Source organism: Schistocerca piceifrons, chromosome 3, assembly GCF_021461385.2.
Source record: "Schistocerca piceifrons isolate TAMUIC-IGC-003096 chromosome 3, iqSchPice1.1, whole genome shotgun sequence".
Classification (NCBI taxonomy): domain Eukaryota; kingdom Metazoa; phylum Arthropoda; class Insecta; order Orthoptera; family Acrididae; genus Schistocerca; species Schistocerca piceifrons.
The window spans coordinates 947,275,252-947,291,830 of record NC_060140.1 but is presented as its reverse complement, the minus strand read 5'-3'; the positions used below and the strand labels follow the sequence as shown (position 1 = coordinate 947,291,830).

The 16,579-nt window shown below is 42.9% G+C and overlaps 1 protein-coding gene across 1 annotated transcript in view; it reads right to left on the bottom strand.

The window, feature by feature from the left end:
- The window catches only part of LOC124789250 (polyglutamylase complex subunit TTLL1-like), a 208,769-nt gene that overhangs the window by 169,434 nt on the left and 22,756 nt on the right, over positions 1-16,579 (bottom strand). Inside the window, exon 3 of the mRNA XM_047256545.1 lies at positions 12,327-12,513. Coding sequence (XP_047112501.1) covers positions 12,327-12,513 — 187 coding nt within the window. The remainder of the gene's footprint in view (positions 1-12,326; positions 12,514-16,579) is intronic.

Below are 16,579 nucleotides of genomic sequence, written 5' to 3'. Positions count from 1 at the left end.
AGTTCCCTTTGCTTCTGCAGCTGTTTTGTAACTCGGTTGTTGTACCACGATGGCTTTTTTCCATTTCTTAAGATCTTGCTTGGCACATACTCATCTAACGCATATTGTACGACGGTTTTGAACTTCGTCAACTGATCGTCAACACTATCTGTACTTGAGACAAAACTTTTATGTTGAGCCGTCAGGTACTCTGAAATCTGCTTTTTGTCACTTTTGCTAAACAGAAAAATCTTTCTACATTTTTTAATATTTCTATTTACGGCTGAAATCATCGATGCCGTAACCGCTTAATGATCGTTGATTCCCTGTTCTGCGTTAACTGTTTCAAATAGTTCGGGTCTGTTTGTCACCAGAAGGTCTAACATGTTATCGCCACGAGTCGGTCATCCAAGCCCGAGGCAGGATTCGAACCTGCGACCGTAGCGGTCGCGCAGTTCCAGTCTGAACCGTCAAAACCGCTCGGCCACAGCGGCCGGCTAAGAGTGCGATGGGAATTCGAGCATATAGGGCAGAGGAGAGAGCTTACGGGTAGAAAGTGTGTGCATTCAAGGCCCCTGCGAGCGGAGGACGAGATCGATGGGGAAGTGGGAGTCGATATGGAAGGCACAGATTTGGTGAATCCCTCGTTGCTACTGCTGTGCAGGCGAGTTGCCACTGTTGTTGCGGTAGGCCGAGTCTGTGAGTCCGTGAAACGGCTCCTGGTGCAGTACACCGCTAAGGCAGTTTCTGCCTGCCACTATCACACCGCCATGCCCCAGTATCTGGAATCTCTTCCTTCCTCGCTTCCTTTTCCCTTCTACATAACCTTCTAAAACTGTTTTTATCAGTCCGTCATTCTTTCTTAATATATGCCCAATCCAATTTCTTTTTCTTCTCTTTATTACATCTAGCAACTGTCTTTTCTCTCCCACTCTTCTCAGTACCTCTTCATTTTTTACTCCGTCCATCCAACTTATTCTTTCCATCTTCCGCCATGTCCAGATCTCAAAAGCCTCCAGCCTTTCTCTGTCTTTTTTCCTCATAGTCCATGTTTCAGCGCCATATAGAAGAAAACTCCATACAAGGCATTTTATGAGTCTCTTTCTGAGTTCTCTGTCCAGACCGCTGCAGAAGATTCTCCTTTTCTTATAAAACGCTTCTTTTTCCATTGCTATCCTTGTTTTAATTTCTGTGGTGCACTTCCAGTCCGTGTCTATCCTGCTTCCAAGATACTTAAAATTTTGCACCTGTTCTAGTGTTTCTCCATTCAGCACAATTTTTATTTCCTTATTTCCTCCTATTGCCAATACTTTGGTTTTATTTGTGTTAATTTTCATTCCATATTTTTTCCGTTAGTTGCAATGGTGTCCACCAAATCCCGTAATTCTTTTTCCCCTGTGGCTAGAAGGACCATGTCATCAGCAAATCTCAAGCACTCTACTCTTCTTCCTCCAATTTCTACTCCTTTGTCGTCTAATGAGCATTGGTCAATCATATTTTCCAAGTACAGGTTGAAAAGAGTAGGTGATAAACAGCATCCTTGTCTTGCTCCTTTCCCTAGTCTGATCCAGTTTGTACTTTCTCCTCTCACTTTAACTGAAACTTTTTGATTAAGGTACAATGAGTTTATAAGTCTTCTGGTTTTCCAGTCCACTCTCTTTTCCCTCATAATAGTCGCCAGTTTGCCCCAAACCACATTGTCAAATGCCTTTTCTAAATCGATGAAGCACATATATAGGTCTCTTCCTTTTTCAATAAACCTTTCTCCCAAGATTCGTAGGAGCCCTATTGCATCTCTGGTGCCCGTAAATCCGTCTGCTTGTAATATAACACAAAAATGTCCCTCAATCGTTAAGTGCAAATAATCGTACGTAAACTTCACAGTACAAAGCAATCGCTATACAGAGTGATCCACTGATAGTGACCGGGCCAAATATCTCATGAAATAAGCGTCAAACGAAAAAACTACAAAGAACAAAACTTGTTTAGCTTGAAGGGGGAAACCAGATAGCGCTATGGTTGGCCCACTAGATGGCGTTGCCATAGGTCAAATGGATATCAATTTTTTTTTAAATAGGAGCCCCCATTTTTATTACTCATTCGTGTAGTACGTAAAGAAATATTAATGTTTTAGTAGGATCACTTTTTTCGCTTTCCGATAGATGGCGCTGTAATAGTCACAAACATATGGCTCACAATTTTAGACGAACAGTTGGTAAGAGGCAGGTTTTTTAAATTAAAATACAGAACGTAGGTACGTCTGAACATTTAATTCGTTTGTTCCAATGTGATACATGTACCTTTGTGAACTTATCACTTCTGAGAACGCATGCTGTTACAGCGTGATTACCTGTAAATACCACATTGATGCAATAAATGCCCAAAATGATGTCCGTCAACCTCAATGCATTTGGCAATACGTGTAACGACATTCCTCTCAACAGCGAGTAGTTCGCCATCCGTAATGTTCGCACATGCATTGACAGTGCGCTGACGCATGTTGCCAGGCGTTGTCGGTTGATCACGGTGGCAAATATCCTTCAACTTTCCCCACAGAAAGAAATCCGGGGACGTCAGATCCTGTGAACGTGCGGGCCATGGTATGGTGCTTCGACGACCAATCCACCTGTCATGAAGTATGCTATTCAATACCGCTTCAACCGCACCCGAGCTATGTGCCGGACATCCATCATGCTGGAAGTGCATCGCCATTCTGTCATGCAGTGAAACATCTTGTAGTAACATCGGTAGAACATAACGTAGGAAATCAGCATACATTGCGCCATTTAGATTGCCATCGATAAAATGGGGGCCAGTTATCCTTCCTCCGATAATGCAGCACCATACATTAACCCGCCAAGGTCGCTGATGTTCCACTTGTCGTAGCAAACGTGGATTTTCCGTTGCCCAATAGTGCATATTATGCCGGTTTACGTTACCGCTGTTGGTGAATGACGCTTCGTCGCTAAATAGAACGCGTGCAAAAAATCTGTCATCGTCCGGTAATTTCTCTTGTGCCCAGTGGCAGAACTGTACACGACGTTCAAAGTCGTCGCCATGCAATTCCTGGTGCACAGAAATATGGTACGGGTGGAATCTATGTTGATGTACCATTCTCAACACCGACGTTTTTGAGATTCCCGATTATCGCGCAGTCTGCCTGCTGCTGATGTGCGGATTAGCCGCGACAGCAGCTAAAACACCTACTTGGCCATCATCATTTGTTGCAGGTCGTGGTTGACGTTACACATGTGGCTCAACACTTGCTGTTACCTTAAATAACATTAAATATCCGGCGAACTGGCCGGACACTTCGATGATGTCATCCAGGATACCGATCAACATACATAGCACACGCCCGTTGGGCATTTTGATCACAATAGCCATACATCAAGACGATATTGCTGAACAGTCCATTTTAACACGGATAATGTATCACGAAGGAAATACCGTCTGCACTGGCGGAATGTTACGTGATACCACGTACTTACACGTTTGTGACTATTACAAAGCGAAAAAAGTGGTCCAACTGAAACATTCATATTTATTTACGTACTACACGAATATGTAATAAAAATGGGGGGTTCCTATTTAAAAATATGCAGTTGATATTCGTTTGACCTATGGCAGCGCCATCTAGCAGGCCAGTCATAGCGCCATCTGGTTTCCCCCTTCAAGCTATACGAGTTTCGTGCTTTGTAGTTTTTTCGTTTGATGATGGAAATAGGATCACATTTGAGGAAGTGGAGAAAATGGTCAATAGATTGCAGTGCAATAAAGCAGCTGAGGTTGATGAAATTAAGTCGGAACTCATCAAATACAGTGGAATGTCAGGTCTTAAATGGCTACACAGGATAATTGAAATGGCCTGGGAGTCGGGACAGGTTCCATCAGACTGGACGAAAGCAGTAATCACACCAATCTTTAAACATGGAAACAGAAAATATTGTAACAACTACAGAGGTATCTCTTTAATCAGCGTTGTTGGTAAAATCTTCTCAGGTATTGTTGAAAGGAAAGTGCGAGTATTAGTTGAGGACAAATTGGATGGAAATCAGTGTGGGTTTAGGCCTCTTAGAGGTTGTCAGGACCAGATCTTTAGCTTACGGCAAATAATGGAGAAGTGTTACGAGTGGAACAGGGAATTGTATCTATGTTTTATAGATCGAGACAAGGCATATGACCGGGTTCCTAGGAGGAAGTTATTTTCTGTTCTACGTGATTGTGGAATAGGAGGCAAACTATTGCAAGCAATTAAAGGTCTTTACATAGATAGTCAGGCAGCAGTTAGAGTTGACGGTAAACTGAGTTCATGGTTCAGAGTAGTTTCAGGGGTAAGACAAGGCTGCAACCTGTCTCCACTGTTGTTCATATTATTTATGGATCATATATTGAAAACAATAGACTGGCTGGGTGAGATTAAGATATGTGAACACAAAATAAGCAGTCTTGCATATGCGGATGACTTAGTTGTGATGGCAGATTCGATTGAAAGTTTGCAAAGTAATATTTCAGAGCTAGATCAGAAATGTAAGGACTATGGTATGAAGTTTAGCATCTCCAAAACGAAAGTAATGTCAGTGGGAAAGAAATATAAACGGATTGAGTGCCAAATAGGAGGAACAAAGTTAGAACAGGTGGACGGTTTCAAGTACTTAGGATGCATATTCTCACAGGATGGCAACATAGTGAAAGAACTGGAAGCGAGGTGTAGCAAAGCTAATGCAGTGAACGCTCAGCTACGATCTACTCTCTTCTGCAAGAAGGAAGTCAGTACCAAGACTAAGTTATCTGTGCACCGTTCAATCTTTCGACCAACTTTGTTGTATGGGAGCGAAAGCTGGGTGGATTCAGGTTACCTTATCAACAAGGTTGAGGTTACGGATATGAAAGCAGCTAGGATGATTGCAGGTACTAGTAGATGGGAACAATGGCAGGAGGGTGTCCACAATGAGGAAATCAGAGAAAAACTGGGAATGAACTCTATAGATATAGCAGCCAGGGCGAACAAGCTTAGATGGTGGGGTCGTGTTACACGCATGGGAGAAGCAAGGTTATCCAAGAGACTCATGCGTTCAGCAGTAGAGGGTAGGAGGAGTCGGGGCAGACCAAGGAGAAGGTACCTGGATTCGGTTAAGAATGATTTTAAAGTAATAGGTTTAACATCAGAAGAGGCACCAATGTTAGCACTGAATAGGGGACCATGGAGGAATTTTATAAGGGGGCTATGCTCCAGACTGAACGCTGAAAGGCATGATCAGTCTTAAATGATGATTATGATGATGCTTATTTCGTGAGATATTTGGCCCAGTCACTATCAATGGATCACCCTGTATACAACCACTGTGTGTTTACTTCTAAGAGTTCACTAAACGACATTCCCTTCTAAGTCAGCCCTGGACGATGATCTATAAGCAAGTGGGCCAGAGCTGCTCTTCTGTCTTCCGAGTAGGCTCCTGTCCGTTGCCGCCCGGTCATTGGCGGACTGTACTCGGCCGACCATTGGCCGAGACGGAGTCGATATCTTCATCCTCAGTGCCGCCCGTGGCGCTGATGGAAACTGGCGCCAGTGGCGAGTCTCTCCTGTGGCACTGGCACCAACTCGCACCTTTGCGCCTGCGGTGCGTTTGCCCTGGCTGTGTCTTGTTCGGACGACACAGCAGTAGAGGGTCCAGTATTAGAGTCAAATTTTAGAAGAACTTTGGAAGACTTGCGAGTATATAAGGCAGAAGGGGCAGATAACATTCCTATCGGAATTTCCCAAGCCAATGTGGGGTGGGGGTGGGGGGTGGGGGGTGGGGGGGAGAGGCTACCAAGCGACTATTTAAATTGGTGTGTAAAATCAGTGAATCTTGAGACTTGAGACATACCACCCGACTTTCGCAAAAAATATCCTATACGCAAACGGCAACGGCAGATACTTGCCAGAACTACCAAACAGTCATGTGATCGCCGTAAGCTTATTGACACCAGTGCTTACTAATTTAAGTTATATATTACAGCACTGAAGACGGTCACTAAGTGACCGAAAATCGATTTTGCGATAATAAACAAAAATATACGACCAATGCTGTCTCTTCTTCCAAGTATACCCATTATCTGGTCGTAGTGCACAGGACTCTATGGAGTCACCAATCAATAAAATAATTTTACTTAAGCTGCAGTCGAATGCGTGAACGTGCCCCGGGTATCAGGCAGGTTTACGCACCTACTGGGGCTCGTTTAGCCGTATCGTAGAACACAAAAGAGTAAACAAAACCCACTCCTGAAATTTTCGAAATATGTTTTACTAGCAGTAAACAAAATTAAAAGCTTGCTTACACCAATTAACACGGTAAAACACAACTATTTCACTAGCAGTAAACAAATTTCCACCTGTTAGCCTACACCGATGTTTGAATGTTAATTAAAGGCCTACTTACCATTACTGTCCGAGCTGCAATTTATGCACACTAAAAATAATGTCTTTCCTCTGGTAGAATCGTCATGAGCTCACCTGTTACATCTAAGGCGCTGGACTCACTCTTGATTTATTTGCGGTTGATCGTATCATTCCAAGCAGTAAATACAAAGGCAGTTTTCATCCTACTCATCAAAATACTGCAGGCCGTAAGAGGGAGGAAGAACAAATGGGTGGGACATTCGTTTAGGCGCGAGTGCTTGCTAAACAGACGCTTTGAAAGGACTAGTTGGTGAGAGGAAATTGAGAGGTAGCCGGAGATACACAGTCTGATAGACGACGTAAAAGGAAGCGGTAGTTACGCGGACGAGAAGAGAATGGCAGAAGACAGGAGAGCACGGAGAGTAACGACGTGAAAATCTACCTTTGTGCACAACAATGATGACGTCAGGAGTAGGGCTACGGACGTTTTTCCTTGTCCTTGTTCTTAGCAATTTCTTGCCCTTATCAGTCCTTGCTCTAACATAATTAAATCTTTCTGCTTGAGATTCATTAGGTTCAAACAGATCTTCTAGTAATTTCCACAGTTTCTGTCTTAAAGTTTCCTTGACTGGGTTATCAGGTAGGATGACAACGCAGAAGTGAGTAAGCGTGCCCCAACAGAACTGCGTAGACATACCCCCTCGCTATGTCTGACTTACTTTCGAAACAACTGTAGTAATTTTCAGGCTTTCAAATTTTACAAATGTACCTTGTAAAGAAAAATAATTCCCTGTTAACGAACCTATATCTGTTCTCGATTCTAACAGGTATGCTTCGGTAGTTGAGATTTATTCACCTTGCACAAATACACGCTTACTCACTTTCTGCGTTGTCATAATGTCCTTCGCGCTAAGACGTTCACTCAACTGGTGCTATGAAGTTTGTGAAAGCCTCGGTAGATGGCAGCGCTAATCTTCCACTGCAGAGAGCTCAAACAGCTTGTAAAAATAACGACACTCGACTGCTATGTTTAATATGACTGTTGGATGTGAGGCTCGAAAATAAAAACATTTCGTTCAAAAACTTGGGGCACTAAACAATGACATGCAACTATTTGCGCACATGCTAACGTAAGAAGCTGCTTTTGGTTATGAACAAAGAGTTATGACAAATTTCTTGTAGTAAGTAAAAAACAAATGGGTGAACAGTGTTTGTTCACATAAATTAAACAGCAACCTTGTAGTTACATACAGGGTGATCGTAATTAAAGTTAAACTTTCAAATCGCTGTAGAAATAACACCACTGGCCAGAATGACGTCAAATTGCAACGGACTATTATCAGAGAAGGGGGAAAACGTAGGGCAGAAGAAAAATAAATATTTACAAAATATAGCAATGGATGGCGCTGTAAGCATCATAATTTAATAGTGGTCGACTACCAATGACAAATGAATCACACAACAGTGCCTAAGGTGTATGTTTGATGTTAAACAAACTCAACTAGTCAGTGTGCATGGGTGTACAGATGTGATACTGTTAGTCACGTAAGCCCATCCACCACAACAAGGTCATATCACATCGGATAGTAAAAATCGGTTTTTAATTGTCTTGAGGCCAAAAACCGCATAAAGAGCTTGAATCAAAATCAAATCGGATTATTAATTTCCGTGTGACTGGCGCAAAACATGTTCAATATGCTGTCCACCGTTCTCTACAAGTTGAAATCGAGAAACAACATGCTCTACAACTGATCCAAGTGTTTCTGGGGTCACATTTAAAATGTGTTGCGCAATGCGTGCTTTCTACGCAGCAAAGTTTCCAATATGAACAGTCAACACAACATCGTTCAGATAGCCCCACAGCCACAAGTCACATAGATTAAGATCGGGTGGTCGGGACAGCGAGGCTGTAGGGAAATGGCGGCTGATAATTCTAGCATTTCCGAAATGGCGCTTCAGCAGCTGCTTAACTGTATTTGCCACGTGCGGAGGTGCACCATCTTGCATAAAAATGATCCCATCCACACATCCACGCTGCTGGAAAGCTGGAATGACGGGGTTGCGGAAAAGACACTCACAGCGTTTACCAGTGACGGTACAGGTAACAGGATCTGAAGCGCCTGTCTCTTCGGAAAAACATGGCCCTATGATAAATGACGCCGTAAACCCGCACCACACAGTGAATTTTTGAGGACGAAGAAGTAGTGGTTGATTTGGTGTGGAGGTTCCGTTGCCCACATTCGACAATTCTGTGTGTGTATTGACTCATCTTGCCAGGTGGTGGGCTTCGTCTGTCCACAAAATCTTCCACGGCCAATCAATGCCCACTTCGATGCGAGCAAGAAATTCTAAAGCAAGAGTTTCTCTTGCTGGCAGGTCAACAGGAAGTAACTCTTGCACATGGGTAATTCTAAATGGATAGCAAAGAAGGATGTTCCGTAGAATTTTACACACCGTACTCACGCGTATGCCCAATGTTCGGGCAGTTCTCCATGCTCTACACATTTGCACACCACCACTCATCACCTGCTGCATAGCTGTGGCCACTGCTTCCACTGACATCGAATCAGTTCGTTTCCTCCCTCTAACACACCAAAAGAACCCATCTTTTCGAACTTCCGAATCATTTTCTCCAGACCTACGGCAGCCATCGGATCAACGACTTTCTTCAAACCCTTCAGTGTCCGGAACTTCTGCAGAGACACGCGTGCACAGTTACCGCTCTTGTAGTACAGCTTTACAAGCAGAGCGCGATCCTGCAATCGAACGTCGCAGCCCAAAAGGAGGGAAAGCCGTGTAGCCGGCGTGTTTATACCAACTTCAATGGGTCGTGTGCATGACATGTTTTCATTTTCGTATTCTGCCACATACAACGCCATCTATTGATCAATTTTCACGCTATTGTTTTTCTTCTGCCATACGTTTTCCCCCTTCTCCGATAATATTCCGTTGCAATTTGACGTCATTCTGACCAGTGGTGTTATTTCTACAGCGTTTTGAAAGTTTAACTTTATTTATAATCACCCTGTACCTAAATGAAGAGTCCAGGGGAAAAACCTAATAAGTCACAATTCTTTTCTTTTTTTCAGGAAATGAAATTTAAAATTTAAAGACTCATAAAATTTTAGTTTTTCAAGTTAAATATCATTTTTGTTTTAGACCTTAATATATCTTTCAGAGAAAGAGTACTGCTGAAATTATACACATCTGAATAGGATTTAGAATAATACGATGCATTTTATTAAGAAGGCAGGTCCCACAGAGGAAAATATCACAAGTCTATAACATATTGAAGGTAACTACAAGATTTCAAATTCATGTTACAACAAAAATTATCTCATATAACCATTTAATAATTGTCTATAAAAGGTCCTGTGCTGTTTCTATGGTGGATTAATGCAAAAGACGATCAAAATACACTTGCATTTCACCATGGAAAAATCTTTTCATGTCTTGTAAATCTCTGTGTTTCTCAGTAGATATTTTAAGATCACCTGAAAAAAATCAGAATCCCTTAATTTAAATAGGTAATACTAAAAATTACTTATTTCTATAAATAAAAAAGTTTCAAATCATATTGCTGTAAAAGAATTGCTATACCTTCATATTTAACAGAGGGCAGGCTGAACTCGCCTTCTTTCAGGCTGGAATCTTGCCCTTTCTTTCCACGAAGAAGCAATGAAGCTTGCTCATATGCTCCATTGTAGCTTCCTCTATACTGAACCAGTGTTGCGTGGTGTCGTGTCACTTCTAATTCTCTTATAGGCCTGGACTGGAAAGGGAGTTTCTTCTTGTATATCGTATTATCCAGATGCTCTGTCCAGCATTTGATTATCTCTGGTTACTCCTCAACATCAATGATGACAAAAGGCGAAGGGTGTGTGCGTGAATTCCGAAAAACCTGACACCAGTCCTTTGGAATTTGACATTCCTGAGTTTGCTCTATCATACCAATATTTTTATCACATTCGAGGTACGAATGACCTCTTATGGGGAATGTCATCTTTACATAGTCCAATCGTTTTTCTGTATGGACCAGATGGTGAAGGAATCTGAACACGGTGGCATTCTTGTTTTGCCCTCCGCAGATGTCACAGAAGATCTCCAGATGTCTGACTTCTGGATTTAGAAAATTGTGCGCAAAATGATGAAGGAACGATGAAACTTCGTCTGCTCCTTTTCGGCCTGTGCTCTCGGGATACATGTAAAAATAGCTGTCCCCTTTTGCCAAAACATGAACATTGAATATAAATACAGAAAACTGTCGTTTATAATAAACTTGATTTGTCTTTATATTTGGACAAGGAAAGTTTTTGCTATAGTCCATCGTAATTGCAACCTTTGATGGATTTTTTTGATATTTCATATTTGCCTTTTTTTACTGCCATAGAACACTTTTTGTTTTCTGAGATGCAATTCATGGGCTATTTCATTGTATCGAAATTCGGGATGAAGCCTTACTTTATTTCCATCAGATGACGTTAAAGTCAGTTCCTTCTCCAAATTTTTCTTCTTGGTTAGATACTCATAGCAAGAGCCCCAAGTATCAGATTGTGGATATCAAAAACTTATACTCAAATCTGAATTGAATATAGCGCGGTATGTTTCATACGACACGTTCTGGTCCTAAAACTTCTCCTTGAACATATGGAACATTTTTTTAATATTAAAAGACCTGGTAGGCAATTGTTTTCTAACTTCGTCAAACTGTAGTGGTTGTTGCGACCTTTAAATGATTAATGTGTCCTCTTATTAATGAACGTGTTTCATCTTTCAAATCTATTGGGCGGGATCTGTGTTTCCCTCGACCGTCTCGTAGAGGTTGGTCTCCGGATTTAAGTTTCTTCAGTAAATGATCTACCTTGCTCTTCTTTATGCCATGTAACGACATGAATGGTTGCTTGCACACATGAACTTCTTGGACACTTCCATTAAAGGTAATACAAACACTGAATTTATATGATACATCATGAAACTTTGCTTCCTGCTCTTCTCTTCTAGGACGCCTGCACTGTAGAGGAACCACTGTGATTAAATCACTTAAATAGAGGTTTATTTCATCATGATTTTAAAAGCGATTTATGTGATTAACAATTTTCCTTTTATTTTCATCACTTGTTTTTGCACTTACATTGTTCTCCTGTTTCATGTGACTGCAATCTTAAACGTTTGGAGGCATTTCTAACACGACTATACTTCTTCCTTTTCTTTGTCAGCTTCTTTGATGACGTTCTATGTTTTTCTTGGCAAGTAGATGAGTCACTGTCTTCTGTATTCATTTTACACTGACAGAATACAATGATAGATCTAACTTCCTTCACAAACTCAAAGCTAACAATAATGGTCAACTTATATACAACAATGACTGTGACAACAATGATAATACAACGATAACACTAGTGACAACAGACCTGCGCGGGCTGGGAATCATTAAGTCATAAGATTTTATCGTTGCAGTCTCTGGACTTGTCAGAATATTCCCCTGTTTTGCGTGGACTTGTAATGTTTCTCGCATGCACATCCTTACAAGGTATCAGAATATCTCTTGACTCATCAGGTTTTTGATCAGTTCTATAAAACCAGCTAAAACTGCACTGGCTGGTCTATTAAATCATGAGAAAAACAGAAGTTTTGGGGTTTGGGCTTATTAGGTTTTTCCCCTGGACTCTTCATATATTTTGTTTGTGACATAACTGAGATGATGATGTCTTATAACCAAAGGCTCGTACGTTTGCCACCACAATGGCCGCCTTCTACACTGTTCACATTAGACCATTTACAGGATTGTGTGGGACCTTGGTAGCGCTCTAGCGACAGTAGTCCCCCAGAAAAGTACAGTACTGTGTCTAAACGTGCCCCACCCGCTACTCGGACATTACGGGCAACATGTTAGCGTGAGCCATTTGCGCCTCCCGTACAAACGCACGCCCCTACGCCCTGCGTTGCGCCGCCTGCACGCACTCACCGAGAGATGACGTAGGACTCCTTGACGAGCGCCGGGTTGAAGGGCATCTTGCTCTCGCGCGACCACCGCTTCAGCTTGGACAGCTTGTTGATGAGGAAGATGCCCGCGCCCTGCGACTTCCCGCACGGCTTCATGATCCACGTGCTCTGCGGGCTCTTGCGGTACTCCTCCACGAACATGTTGTAGTCTGCAACGGCAAGTCCTCAGCCCCAGAGGCACGCCAAAACACCACTTCACGTTAACGTTGTCTTGTACAGGGCGAAAAGTATTTAAACCGACAAACTCTGGGAGGTTGTAGGGGACCTCAAAACAAATATTTTTCCCTAATGTCATTTTTTCCTCCGAGGATTATTTAACCGGTTGAGGTCTAAGAGATGATCTGTTGTTCAGTATCAGTTATCGCGTTTTCGAGGTCTTTTTAAGTCTTTGCGGCTAGCTCGACAAAACAAAGTCATAGTTAAAACAAATGACGCAGTTTACTTTTGCAATGACTGCACTCCGGGTCTGCTCACAACTGAAACAGAGCGAGAATCGTGTGACTGGTCCTCTCCAAACACACGTTACTTGCGCCACCGTCTCAGTACAGAAAGTAGTTCCCTTCCAAATTAGAATAAATGCTAAACTTTCTTCTTCTCAATAAAATACAATTATTAAGTTCGTCTCATTGAGGCAAACCGTCCATAAAGTCCCCGTCAGAGGTTCGAGTTCTCCCTCGGGCATGGGTGTGTGTATTGTCCTTGGAGTAAGTTAGTTTAAGTTAGATTAAGTAGTGTGTAAACTTAGGGGCCGATGACAACAGCTGTTTGGTCCCATAAGACCTTACCACAAATTTCCATTTTTTCTTTTTCGTCCATGAAGCTTGGCGCACGAACAAAATCACGCTCACAGTGCCTAAGAGCTCATAACTTCCGGTAGAGACATCTGACATGCGCAACTAATATCTTTAATTCCTTCAGAGACTCTGCAGGTTCCGTCTGCTACAAGCTAAGGGTATTATTGCAATGTTATAGTATCAGCAGACGCACATCAGTCAGAGCTTGGCGCGCTCTAGATCGTTTACTTCAAAGTATTCCTGGGACAGCGTAATTAAGGAGTCTATCGAAATGAATACTTCTGAACCCTAATAAACCATTATGGAGATTTCAAGTTAAACAAGTCTGGAGTGCAACACTCGATTTATTAATATTTGTATTAAGATCTAGTTGGTCAGCTAATCCACCTGAGCAGGAAAAATCTGAGATAATGTTCGTTTCAAGGAATAACAAAACGGCTCGGAAAGACAAAAGGGAACCAAATGGCACAGCGGCCACAGAAAGCAGAATTATGCTATAAATGGCGGTACGACACCAACAATACGTCACAGTCAGGTAACACTCAGTTCACAAGACTTCATGCACGCGTGACGTCATTTTGACGTCACGATCTGTACCGAAGACGGGAAGAACTGTCTGTCGACTTTCGTGACCGTTCGGTTTACAACAAGTGAGACGAACATCACTTTAGATTAGATTAGATTAGTACTTGTTCCATAGATCATGAATACGACACTTCGTAATAATGTGGAACGTGTCACGTTAATAAAAGGTGTCTATACAAGATATTACGTTACACAAAATATTACACGACACTTAATATTTTTAATTTTTTTTGTGGGGGTTGGGGAAATTACCCACTTACTATATCCAAAAATTCATCTAATGAGTAGAAGAAGTTGCCATTAAGAAATTCTTTTAATTTCCTTTTAAATGCTATATGGCTATCTGTCAGACTTTTGATGCTATTAGTTAAGTGACCAAAGACTTCTGTGGCAGCATAATTTATCCCCTTCTGAGCCAAAGTTAGATTTAACCTTGAGTAGTGAAGATCATCCTTTCTCCTAGTGTTGTAGCCATGTACACTGCTATTACTTTTCAATTCGTTCGGATTGTTAATAACAAATTTCATAAGTGAATGTATATACACTCCTGGAAATTGAAATAACAACACCGTGAGTTCATTGTCCCAGGAAGGGGAAACTTTATTGACACATTCCTGGGGTCAGATACATCACATGATCACACTGACAGAACCACAGGCACATAGACACAGGCAACAGAGCATGCACAATGTCGGCACTAGTACAGTGTATAGCCACCTTTCGCAGCAATGCAGGCTGCTATTCTCCCATGGAGACGATCGTAGAAATGCTGGATGTAGTCCAGTGGAACGGCTTGCCATGCCTTTTCCACCTGGCGCCTCAGTTGGACCAGCGTTCGTGCTGGACGTGCAGACCGCGTGAGACGACGCTTCATCCAGTCCCAAACATGCTCAATGGGGGACAGATCCGGAGATCTTGCTGGCCAGGGTAGTTGACTTACACCTTCTAGAGCACGTTGGGTGGCACGGGATACATGCGGACGTGCATTGTCCTGTTGGAACAGCAAGTTCCCTTGCCGGTCTAGGAATGGTAGAACGATGAGTTCGATGACGGTTTGGATGTACCGTGCACTATTCAGTGTCCTCTCGACGATCACCAGTGGTGTACGGCCAGTGTAGGAGATCGCTCCCCACACCATGATGCCGGGTGTTGGCCCTGTGTGCCTCGGTCGTATGCCGTCCTTATTGTGGCGCTCACCTGCACGGCGCCAAACACGCATACGACCATCATTGGCACCAAGGCAGAAGCGACTCTCATCGCTGAAGACGACACGTCTCCATTCGTCCCTCCATTCACGCCTGTCGCGACACCACTGGAGGCGGGCTGCACGATGTTGGGGCGTGAGCGGAAGACGGCCTAACGGTGTGCGGGACCGTAGCCCAGCTTCAGGGAGACGGTTGCGAATGGTCCTCGCCGATACCCCAGGAGCAACAGTGTCCCTAATTTGCTGGGAAATGGCGGTGCGGTCCCCTACGGCACTGCGTAGGATCCTACGGTCTTGGCGTGCATCCGTGCGTCGCTGCGGTCCGGTCCCAGGTCGACGGGCACCTGCACCTTCCGCCGACCACTGGCGACAACATCGATGTACTGTGGAGACCTCACGCCCCACGTGTTGAGCAATTCGGCGGTACGTCCACCCGGCCTCCCGCATGCCCACTATACGCCCTCGCTCAAAGTCCGTCAACTGCACATACGGTTCACGTCCACGCTGTCGCGGCATGCTACCAGTGTTAAAGACTGCGATGGAGCTCCGTATGCCACGGCAAACTGGCTGACACTGACGGCGGCGGTGCACAAATGCTGCGCAGCTAGCGCCATTCGACGGCCAACACCGCGGTTCCTGGTGTGTCCGCTGTGCCGTGCGTGTGATCATTGCTTGTACATCCCTCTCGCAGTGTCCGGAGCAAGTATGGTGGGTCTGACACACCGGTGTCAATGTGTTCTTTTTTCCATTTCCAGGAGTGTATATTGTGAGGCTACAGTGAAGATCTCTAGCTCTTTAAATAATTGTCTGCAGGATGATCTTGGATGAGCTCCAGCAATTATTCTGATTACACGCTTTTGTGCATCAATGATGCCATACGAAAGCATAGAATGAAAATAGGCGTGGTAAGCTAATTTACTGAGACGTATATCGACAAAATTTGCAATGACCCTAATAACATAAGTAGCTGAGCACAAACGTTTCAGCAGATCCTCAGTGTGTTGTTTCCAATTCAACCCCTCATCAATGCATACACCTAGAAATTTTGAATATTCTACCTTAGCTACCGGTCTATATTTATTAATGGTGTCATTCTATTTACTGTGTGGAACCGTATATACTGTATTTTGTCAAAGTTTAATGAGAGCCCATTTGCAGAGAACCACTTAATGATTTTCTGAAAAACATCGTTTACAATTTCACCAGTTAATTCTTGTCTGTTTGGTGTGATATCATATACTTGTATCATCGGCAAAAACTACCAGCTTTGCATCTTCGTGAATATAGAATGGCAAGTCAAAACAATAACATTAGCATCAATTGGAGAGAGTTGGAAGTTGCACTTCTTCTTTACTGCAGGATACAAAAACATCTAAGTTGCATTTTTTTTATAAATGTGTAAAGTTCTGCATTCATGTGCACTGAGCTGAGGTTAAGGGAGAGATTAAAAGTTTACAGGAATAATTTCGAAACTTACTGAAAAACTTAATACCCCTTCATCAACCCCGAAAGTGAGAGCTACAAGCAAAAAACAAGCTAAAGCCGGCCAGTATTGAACTCATTTAATGTATATATTCAACACTGCTCATTAAAGTATCTCAACATCGTAGGTTTACTTCTACGAACTCTGAA